The sequence below is a fragment of the Ostrea edulis genome, chromosome 7 (genome assembly GCF_947568905.1).
Source record: "Ostrea edulis chromosome 7, xbOstEdul1.1, whole genome shotgun sequence".
NCBI lineage: Eukaryota > Metazoa > Mollusca > Bivalvia > Ostreida > Ostreidae > Ostrea > Ostrea edulis.
This window is the reverse complement of record NC_079170.1, coordinates 68,621,162-68,633,124: the sequence shown is the minus strand read 5'-3', so window position 1 is coordinate 68,633,124 and position 11,963 is coordinate 68,621,162. Positions and strand designations below refer to the sequence as shown.

The 11,963-nt window shown below is 37.1% G+C and overlaps 1 protein-coding gene across 1 annotated transcript in view; it reads right to left on the bottom strand.

Annotated features, from left to right (window-relative positions):
• Positions 1-737: 737 nt before the first annotated feature.
• LOC125653786 (lysine-specific demethylase RSBN1L-like) overlaps positions 738-11,963 on the bottom strand; it is a 36,484-nt gene continuing 25,258 nt past the window's right edge. Inside the window, exons 3-5 of the mRNA XM_048883396.2 lie at positions 7,341-7,511; positions 6,414-6,522; positions 738-4,234 (exon numbers count right to left, since the gene is read on the bottom strand). Of these exons, the coding sequence (XP_048739353.2) occupies positions 2,339-4,234; positions 6,414-6,522; positions 7,341-7,511 (2,176 nt within the window). The 3' untranslated portion in view covers positions 738-2,338. The remainder of the gene's footprint in view (positions 4,235-6,413; positions 6,523-7,340; positions 7,512-11,963) is intronic.

Genomic DNA, 11,963 nt, shown 5'->3' with positions numbered 1-11,963 from the left:
AGTGCTGCGGACGAACTCAGTTATTTATATCCAATAAGTGTTGAGGACGAACTCAGTTATTTATATCCAATAAGTGTAGAGGACGAACTCAGTTATTTATATCCAATAAGTGTTGAGGACGAACTCAGTTATTTATATCCAATAAGTGTAGAGGACGAACTCAGTTATTTATATCCAATAAGTGTTGAGGACGAACTCAGTTATTTATATCCAATAAATGTAGAGGACGAACTCAGTTATTTATATCCAATAAGTGTAGAGGACGAACTCAGTTATTTATATCCAATAAGTGTAGAGGACGAACTCAGTTATTTATATCCAATAAGTGTTGAGGACGAACTCAGTTATTTATATCCAATAAGTGCTGGGGACGAATTCAGTTATCTATTTCCAACAAGTTCATATGATTCAAATCTACAGAGAATAAAATTCACTTTACTGAAAGCGAAACCAGTCGCGGTAGCTCAGTGGTAGAGCATTCGCTTTATAACTGGGAGGTCGCGAGTTCGAGCCCCGCTCGTGCCATGGCCGCGTCAAACCTAGGACGTTAAAATAAGTAAAGATTGCTACTTCGCCAAAACGCTCGGCAAAGAATCACGGATCTTTTGGATATGGCCTTAAAAACGGAGGTCTCGTGTCACAGCAGGCGTTGGCATGATAAAGAACCCTCACTGCTACAGCCCCGAGCGCTAAGCATACGTCTAAATTTGTCTCCAACAACAACACAACATTTTAAATCATAGATATATATCTTTATACTGTTAATCAACACATACAAGACAACTTTATATACATGTAGTTAATCAACACATAAATTACAAGAACACCATATTAAAACGGCATCTAAAACCAAAATTCATGACATCATGTTTAAATGAAAAATGTGACATGTGAAATTAAGCTTCCACATGAAGGCATAGATTGGCTGAACATTTGTTGCTTTTCTATGTAATGTAGTGGACTAAAAACTCTTATTTTTATCAAGTTAAATTTTACTTCAAAGTTAAAAAAAAAAAAGAAAAGAAAATGCATTGTAATTCATTGTGTCATTGACGTCAAAGACGTAACTTATATACAGCCCTATTACGTGACTAAACAAAGTTGCAGAGTGTGTACAATGTGATGGCATCAAACCTTGGTGTAAGTGTACATGTACACAGTAGGACATAAACTACCCCCTCACTACCTCGTCTCTAGTACTACCAATTCAAACTAGTACATCAGTACAATAGTACTCTGTACCTGTAAGTTTATTTTCCGGACTTTCAGTGTTCAGTGAGCGCTCTCCTGTGCGGTGTACTAATCATCTGCTATATGTACAACTATTTTATCATGAAAAACAATAGAAATTGCAATACACACAATGATATTTTGTACATTAACAATAAATCTATGTACACTGATAATAAAAGTTATGTACATTAAATACACAAACTTGTAAACAGGAGAGAGATGTCAAGCTTTTAATTTTCTAAACTTTTCCTCTCACTTAGGAAAGTTCACATACATGGTTCAGTGCACTAAAGTTTACAAGTAAAACACACATGGTTACACGGTTCAGTGCACCAAGAGGTAGCTGCCTTTAAGACTAAAAACATTTATCATAAAACAAAAATTACAACCCCAAATCCTTGAAATCATAGTAATGAAAACAATCTAATAAAAATATTGTAGCTTGTCATTTTGAGCAAAGAACAAGATTAACTAGGTCACAGAAATGGATTTTCCATCATTTTTTTCAGCAGATGAAATGTCGCTAACTTTCATATCTTTGCAATGTATAGGTTGACGTCAATTGTCAATTATGATCAAATTGAGAAAACCTGACATTCAAATCTTATTAATGATCTAAATCAACGAAAACAATTTGGGTGGACACATGATGTCTATGAATGGACTTTTTAGACAGTAGTCCTATAGTGTAAAAATCACCAACTCTTTTATGTCGCTTTGTTTTCCTGACTATTTCCACACGAAAAAATTACGGAACTTAACAAAAACATGTAAACTAAATTGTAAAGTTTCTGGACCAAAATCAGCTGTTCTTGCAGCCAGGCCTTTGCAATAACTGATAAATACTTTTGTGAAGAAAAGCAGACATCTTCGACACTATACCCAAATATTAGGCGTCTGTTCTACAACCTGTCTGACAGCTTAAAAGTTATAAATACCTTTTCCAACTTATATAATGCTACACTTCTCATGTGTGAATTTATAATATATCTAAATAAATCCATTGAAATTAAGGAGAGAGAGAGAGAGAGAGAGAGAGAGAGAGAGAGAGAGATGAAACAAAATAAATAATAATATGATAAACATTCTAATTCCCTGACTTTCTTCAGGTTGACATAACCTCTCCATTCGTATCCAGTGAATGTGAACTGTCCACGGGTTCTTTCGATACAGTCAACATTTCACTATCATGAAGCCCCATTAACGTTGATTGAACAGAAGAGTTTCTTTCCACTAAAGAATTTCCATCCTCCATCGATGGAGCAGAATCGGACACATTCACAACAGTGTTCGGGACATCCGACGGCACATTCATCATGCTTTTCTCACCTTCTGAAATTGTAATTTTCCCACATGGTGAGGTATCAGAATTCTTATCATTGAGGTGATCAGTACCATCAGCCTGTGTCCATGACATGCAACTAGTTTCATCGACCTCTGGTTTGCTGCTGGGAGTTCGGAGATCACAGTTCCTTGCTTGGGGTTGAGATAAAGATTCCGATTCACAATCCACTTTATCTTTTGTGACTTGAGAATCATTTAACATAATCTTTCCATTCTCACTTGCACTATCTTTCAGATCACCCCCGTCTTGCACAATGCTATCTGTCAGGTTTGAATGAAGTTTCTGTGCACTACTTGATGTGTGGCTGTGACTGTGCTTCTTTGGTGTTGACTGATGGTGACCTTTCTCTTTCCCACCTCCAGAACTGGAATAAGAAACTAGGAATTTTATTGGAGTCTTTTCTACATTTTGCTGCCATTCTAATTTAGACATTTTCACAGGTGTTCTTTCTCCACTTCCATCCACAGATGAAATGGGTCTTTTTTGGGGTGTTCTTTCTCCACTTCCATCCACAGATGAAATGGTTTTCTTTTGGGTCATCCTTTCTCCACTTCCATCCACAGATGAAATGGGTCTCTTCTGGGTCATCCTTTCTCCACTTCCATCCACAGATGAAATGGGTCTCTTCTGGGGTGTTGTTCCTCCACTTCCATCCACAGATGTGATGGGTCTCTTCTGGGGTGTTCTTTCTCCACTTCCATCCACAGATGAAATGGGTCTCTTCTGGGGTGTTGTTCCCCCACTTCCATCCACAGATGAGATGGGTCTCTTCTGGGATGTTCTTTCTCCACTTCCTTTTCCTGAGGAACTAGAATGATGCTTTCTGGACTTGTCCTTGTGATCTCCTTTTGGAGAATTCAAATGATGCTTGCTTGTTCTCTCTTTGGAATTTTCTTTAAGATGGTGAGATTTTGTGGGACTGGGCTTTGAGCTAGAATGTTTATGATGCTTTTCAGATAGACTTGAATGTTTTTGTACCTTTTCTGAATGTGAATCTTTCAAATGCTTTTTCTTCCCTTCACCATCTTTGTTGACCATTTCTTCATGAGGTCTTTTCACAGATTTGTCCGATTGACTTGATGAACTCGAGCTGTGTTTGTGGGATGTTCTTTTATCGCCTGATGAACTACTATTGTGCTTGTGAGATTTGTTAGAGCTCCTCTCTCCAGTGTTGTGATGCCTATGAGACTCCTTCTTATCTGGAGTGCCAACAGAAGAAACCTCTCTTTTACTTGGCGTACTAGAAGAATGCGACTTGTCTCTTTTGGCCAGAGTTTCATGATGCCCAATCTTCTGTTTCTTCTCCAGACTATGAGATGAGTGAACCCTTTCCTTTTTCTCTGGTGAGTTTTCAGGATGGGTCTTAACTGCCTGCACCTTTTCCTCCGAGGTGTTCCTAGGTTGGTCCAGGTCTTGAGATTCTGTTGCTTTTGTAATGTTGTCCTCTGTGATTTCTTCCTCCTCCAGTATGTCTGGGTGGTAATGTTGCAGACGACAGTGCCATGCTATGCTGGTCACCGCAGACACAGTCTTAAATTGATGGATCACATTTCGGGGAATAAAGTATATGTCATTATCTCTCAGTTGAATCCTTGCATAGCGAATTCCATCCCTGCGGAGCTGGTTCAGTTTTGCATCTTCCACCCATGTCACACACTGAAAAATAAATATTTCTATTACATTTCTGCCTTTCCTCTTTCAAAGAACCAGAGCCACAAAATACTAGAATTTTGGCCCTTTCGACAAAATAAATGAGACTTTCACAGTTAATGTTCTAGGATTTATAGGTTATAGAACAATTTATTTAATAACTATATCTTTTCTAGTTTTGGTTATACAGTCGTTTAAACTTTGTGTTGTTTTTCAACAGAAAAACTATGTAACGTCACGATGTTGACGTTATGAGAATCACAATGTTATACACAAAAATGGATGCATAGGTTAATATTTATATATCTTTTGGGCTTATTCTGGTTGTAAATCACAACTGTTAAAATACTAGGAACTTGTATATTTTTTATCACGATGTTTAAATTTGTGATATACCCCCCCCCCCCCAACACTTTACAATTTTTTTTAAAAATTAAAACACGGTGGACCTTTAAAATTGCCGGCACCTCTGAAGTCTTAATTTTCTGAGCGAGGTAGACCTTTAAGTCCACGGAGGATCTCCGTGGATATCTGACATCTGTGCCTCCTTTGTGCCACCGTGCACCTTCGTGTGATAAAACAAAGAAATAAATACTAAGGGAAATATTACTGGGTGAATATTAAAACATAAAACGGCGACTTGTATATACAGTAAAATATCTGTATCTCGAATATGGTTTATCTCAAATACCCCGCTTGAGTCGAAGTCGACCACCGGTCCTAGCCGTTTTCCCTATATAAAGGATTAAAAAAACTTCTGATATTTCGAACACGGTAATCTCGAATACTCCACTTATGTTGAAGTATTTTCAAGGTCCCATATCCTAAATTCACCTTGTTTATCTCAAAGTGCAGTCAATTTTCCGCTCTGCTTACCATACTTGGCGTCATTAAGTCACACCTTCACACCCGCGGCTACATCAACTGTAATTAATGACCGCTAATCCACACTCGCCTTTTCCGAGTAGACCCAGGTCTCAATAAATGGTTCAACAGCTTGGGTGATTAGTGAAGCCTTCCAACATTATGGCTAAAGTTCATCGCCAATTATGAACTAACACACCCGATTCCAGAGATGGTGTTTTGAATGACACACACTCTATCATTAACATGTGGGTTAGACAAACGCATAAAATCGTCGAAGTACGCTTGAAGGTATTGCTCTTGATAACGAAGCATAAAATGCGTCATGAATGTCTTACAACAGATGACGTAATGTCTCATCGACAACCTGTGGATTGCTATCTATGAATTGCTTACATAATTTACTGTGTCGGATTAAACTGGCAGCAATGCTGCATGCTATATGGTAAGTCATATTGTAGTTTAAATCTTTTAGTTTGAATTCCTTTTTTCCTGACCAGGCCATGCTAATATTCAGCCCGAATCTTGGGTGTACTGTAAATCAAAGAAGGACTTGCTCCCAGTGTACGTAAAGTTACGTTAAATAAAACAGTTATTTAGAATGTTGACAGTCTAAAGCTGCGTAGTAACAATTTTGTAAAATAAATAATATATGTATAGTAAAAGGGCAAAACAAGCTGCAACCGAAAACTATTATTAGGTGAGGAATTTCCCTTGCTTTAAAAATAAACACTGAACTAAAATGACCTATACATGACATGAAATAAAAAATGTAGTTTCTTTCTCTATAAGATACTTAAATCAGCCATATTATTTGTAAAATTCAAGTTTACCACCACCAGCGCATTATAACCGTAATATTTTTCAGCAAATTCGGAATATCGTTTTTTGAAAAATAAAAGTAGTGCTCCTAGCTCGCCCTAAAAATTTTTTGCATTGGTCAATTGAAAAGGTGTAATACTATAAAAATACTTTAAATATTTTGGGCGAGATGAAACCAGTATGGCTAAACCTTAACAAAATAGCCAGTTTTTGGTGAAAAATAACAAAAATACGGTACCATATCCAGTTCTAGTATGTATACAGCTTTAGTTGTGCTCCTATTTTCAAAATCTAAATTTTTTTTTAAACCCCGGATTCCGATACATATTTATAACACCAATACTCCTATTCAACATTTACTTTAATTTTTATATATTTTAAGGGCCATAATTTGGGGTTTGTGAATCAGGTTTTTTCTCATTAACTAATGAAGTATTTGGCCGCATTAAACCCATTCTTTTCCCAAGTTTATGCCTCATTGGTAAATCTGACACTATACCTGAGACACAGGCGGCTCATGAAGATCCAGCTGAAGTTTGTCTACCAGTTGCATAAAGTCCCCCGAGTGAAAGCAGATCACATCCTTCACAACCCGCGTGTCACAGCCCCTGAGAATGACAGAAAGAGAATTCATTATTTTCAAACAGCAATTGACTCATCATCCACCAAAAGTTAAGTAGACCTTTTTTGTCTGTCTGTGGAATATTTTTCTTCTTTTATCTTGCTCAGCCTCATACCTCTATTGTGGCCTTAAATTCACCCAAGGGGCCATGAATTAATACCATGTCAATACGTTTTAGGTTTGATATGCCTACACAAAAGGCCATGGGCTACATCGCTCACCTGAGTAGCTATGGCCCATAGTTAAAGATTTCCCAAACATATTCACATGTAAAACTTTGATCCTTATTGTAGCCCTAACCTACCCCCTTTTCATATGTTACAATTCACAGATATATGTAGTAAAACAATTACATGATTTTCTAATCTGTATAAATCAAATTTAATTTCATTGATTTACTTCCGGTTGGCAAGAGGCGTAATGCACTCACTTCACAATCTGATGGTCCGGGGTTGATACTCAATATTGACACTGTGTCAAACCAAAGACATATAAGATTGGTAGTGACCCAACATTCAGAAGTGAAAGTAATAGGTTCAAGCACCGAACATTCAAAAGTGAAAGTAAGAGTTTTGCTGTGCAAGTATACCATGTAACCATGTTTTACTGTATAAGTATACTAGATAACTGTGTTTTACTGTGCGAGCATACAGTATACAGTATACAGGGGGTCCTGGTTAATCCAATAGCCCATTTGTTAGAGAAAAATAATCAGATTAGCCAAACATTTGATTAGCCGATTGGCTATTTACATTCACAAAACTTTATACATCTCCATCTCTTCTAAAAGTTGTAAACACAAACCCCTCAGTTTCGGATTTCACTGCTTTTAGCATCCCCACAGCTGCTGTGGTCCTGCGGTCAAATCCATGCCCAACATGATCAGCATGACACCTAGTTCGATCCTCCACCAAGTTTTCCCGAGGTTCAGAAGCCCGAGGGAGATAAGAGAGATTCTTCAACTCATTAAGTCCCCTGCAATGAGTTTAAAAATAGATTTATTTCATACATGCAAGTACTAAGTAATATTTTGAAGGCAACCCATGCTCTCGTGAATCATATCTATTAAAATCCTAATTTAATACCAAATACGTTTCATTCATAAGCACATGATGTCTGCCATTGAATCCTTTTAAAGAGAGTTTGACAGACTGACATACAGACATTGTGGAGACCCTGCTTATGCAGAGGGAGACCCTGCTTATACAGAGGGATACCCTGCTTATACAGAGGGATACCCTGCTTATACAGAGGGATACCCTGCTCATACAGGAGACCCTGCTTATACAGAAGGAGACCCTGCTCATACAGAGGGAGACCCTGCTTATACAGAGGGAGACCCTGCTTATACAGGAGACCCTGCTTATACAGAGGGAGACCCTGCTTATACAGAAGGAGACCCTGCTTATACACAGGGATACCCTGCTCATACAGAGGGATACCCTGCTCATACAGAGGGATACCCTGCTCATACAGAGGGAGACCCTGCTTATACAGAGGGAGACCCTGCTTATACAGGAGACCCTGCTTATACAGAGGGAGACCCTGCTTATACAGGAGACCCTGCTTATACAGAGGGAGACCCTGCTTATACAGAAGGAGACCCTGCTTATACACAGGGATACCCTGCTTAAACAGAGGGATACCCTGCTTAAACAATGTTTTGTTTTGAAAAGGATGCATGCTGACTTAGTTAGATAATCTATCAGGTTCAAACTACATGTAGTGATTTCTACTCGGATACACATGCATTGTCATTTCCAAAATTTTTACAAAAATGTCTCTGTATCGTGGATTTTTCCACCTTCGCCATTATGTAGACAGGTGAACGGGTGTGTAACAGTCCTGGACATTAGTAGACGCTGATACATACTGTGTAGGTAACCCAACAAAAGCACAAAATCGCAAATGGAAGATTCCAGTCCCAATCCAGAATTATGTTTTCAATTACGTATAAATGTTTTAAAATGAAACGCATTTGTCGTCAAGTTCTGCTCGGTAAATTTTATGAATTCATGCTTCTAATGCATACACACAGTGTGCGAAACATAAGGCATAAATTATCATGATTATATAGATAACTCATTAAATAACTGAAAAATACATCTAAAAGGCAGAGTGACATTTCAAGGTTTCAATTTACACTGTAAATACTGTCACTCATCCTATATTGGTACTATCAAAACCACATATTAAGTACATTTCACAAAATTGCTGATGGTCGAATTAAGCAATTGTACATGATGTATATGTCAAAGATAACGTTTGTAGGGCTGGCCACCTGCTTTATATGCTGAAAATGACCGACATTTTAAAATCAAATCAAGGTCCCTTCACTTAATGTATGCAATTACTATCTAGCTCATTTACTGTATTATAAATATCTCAAAGCTTTCGAGAAAATCTAAATGCAGCGTCTCCATCGATATTAGGTGTTTTTTATGTACAGGGCCTGCATATTTTAGTGTCCGCCACTGGAAATCGGCCATCAATTTCACTACATGACATTGATCTCTATCTCTTCCTATTTGAAATTCTAACTTCAACATTCAATAAACTCCTTTTAACAATAACATGAGTTTGATATCATTTATACCTGAAAACAAATGGTTAAGAAAACTAACTCTCAAGATTTTCGGGTGCAGTTCATGCTGAAAGTTTTGCCACATACTCAGTTTATTCAGACGTCAGACATGAAATCATATGGTAACTTTCATGATACAACTTACTCCACTTATACTGAAGACGCTTATTTTGAAATATCGCTTATTTTGAAGTAAAACAAAATCCCCAGTCTCAGTCTCTTATTTTCTTTGCATTAAAATATTGGTTAAATTGAAATCGCTTATATTGAAATATCACTTATTTTGAATCCGTCTGCTGAGTAGATAATGTATTGTTTTTATAACCCCTATATTGAAGTCACCTTCAATGGTAGTTGTCCAGGTTGGTGGCCTTGATCCCAATTACACAGGTAGATGTCAGTTAATTGGTTTCCCATGGCTTACTTTTCATTGTGTGTTTTTATAGGAATAAAATAACAGTGGGGTATAATCACTCTTTAACAGCTTGATGACAGGATCATTTGTAAAATTTGACCTCCCCCCTCAAAAAAGGAAAACTTTATCATTGGACACCAAATACAAATTAATAACTGCATTAGATGTAAAGATTGAAGTCAAAATATGAAATGACAATTTTGCTTCACCCCAGTAATTTAAAACACCTTACCGCTATCACAGTGCGTTAAAAATAGTTTTTGAAAGATTGGGTTCACATTAAAATCTCCAAATAAAGTCTATAACATCTGACACGGACAACGACAATACCTTTACAGACAACATGATCCCACTTGCTTATGTTAGTGAACTTTATTTAAAAAAAATAAATCAGAAATTCTGATGTTAGACATACTATTAGTTACACAGTTAGTTAGTGACCTGATACGGAAAAATACATGGTGTGAAAAGAAAACCCGTATCTTTTCTTTTCACACCATGTATTTTTCCGTATCAGGTCACTAACTAACTGTGTAACGAATTTATCACGTCGAAGACCTCTAACTGTATATGTGGGGGTCTATATCATACAACTTAGTCAAATGTCTTTCCTTTTGACACGGCTGCAAGTCGAACCCGACGATAAATAAAATTACTCGCCCAATATGGATTTTACTCGCATGATACGGTTTTTTTCACGGCGTCATGTGACCAAGATCTGACCAATTAGATTTCAACAATTTTGTCTGAGGCGTGATAAATGTACATGTGTGTCAAACGTTTTCACGGTGATCGTTTCCAGGGAAGAACTTACTTCCGATATTATATACATGTACATATTGCAAGGGAAATATCGGCGACAAGAGCAAAAACGAAATTCCGGATGAAAATGTGACGTACAATCAACCTCGAAATTGTATGTGTAAATTTAATAATAAAAAGATTATTTACAGACGCAACCCAAATTAGACGACGGAATTTTTGTAGACATCGGAAATTGAAATATTCAGCATTCTTGGTCAGCTCAATAAGAAACAAAAGTTAACAAAACTCACAATCTTCAGTGGACTAAATTCAATCAATTATCTAAATGTTGTAAATTGTGTAATGTAATAAATTTGTATTTCTGCTTTTGTAATCGGGATCGAGATGCCAGATGAAACCTCCGATATGGTCGACATTTCCGAATTCGCTTATTTTGAACTTCGGTTATATTGAAAGCAAAAGATTGGTTCCTTGAATTTCAATATATCTAGAGTAAGCTGTATAAAAACAACAACATGCCATAAATATATTCTAAGTTTAAATGTTTCATTATATACATGACAGTACATGTAGTTTGATAGATAGAAATACAATAATACATAAATTAAAACTTATTGACATGTAGGAAACAAAAAAAATTCTAGTTTAGTAATGCATTTGATATCAAATGAAATTCCAATTATACAAAGAGAGCTAACTCATGCAATACCACAGAACTTAGTAACAAGAGGCCCATGGGCCACATTCCTCACCCGAGTTACCTTGGCCCAACATATTTAAAGATGTTCCTTATATTCACATGTAAAACTTAGATCCCTACTGTGGCCCCACCCTACCCCCCGGGGGCATGGTTTTTACAAACTTGAATCTGTACCATGTCAGGAAGCTTTCATTGTAAATATAAAATTCTTTGGCCCAATGAATCTTGAGAAGATTTTCCCTATAAATTTGTATGTAAAACTTTGTTCCCCTGTTGTGGCACCACCCTTTTCCTGGGGGTCATGATTTAAACAAACTTGAATCTGCACTAATTGTCAGGAAGCTTATGTGAATGTAAACCTCTCTGACCCAGTGATTTTTCAAAAGATTTTTAAAGAATTCCCCATTATAATTGCATGTAAAACTTGGATCCCCTGTTGTGGCACCACCTTACATCATGGGGGGGGGGGGGGGGGGTTGCTTTTAAGAAACTTGATTATGCGCACTTAATGTCAGGAAGCTTTCTTTGCAGGCCCAGTGGTTCTTGAGAAGAAAACTTTGATCCCCTATTGTGGCCCCATCCTACCCCCGGGGGCCATGATTTTAACGAACTTGAATCTGCACTATGTCAGGAAACTTTCATGTAAATATCAGCTTTTCTGGACCAGTGGTTCTTGAGAAGAAGATTTTTAAAGATTTTCCCTATATATTTGTTGTATGCCAGGGCTCGAAATTAATATGCATATGCCCGTCAGTCTGTGACTGGTTAAAAGTGTGACGGACTGACATACATTTGTTTTAGTCAGTCCGATGGGACTTATTACAGGTCAATTTTCTATAGCATCATTTTGTAAAATATATTTATGGAATCTTAAAACACACATTTGGCATGCTTTGATCTGTAGATATCAGACGAATCTGATTCATAAATTATAAATCCACATAAGTGTTACAATACTGTCTG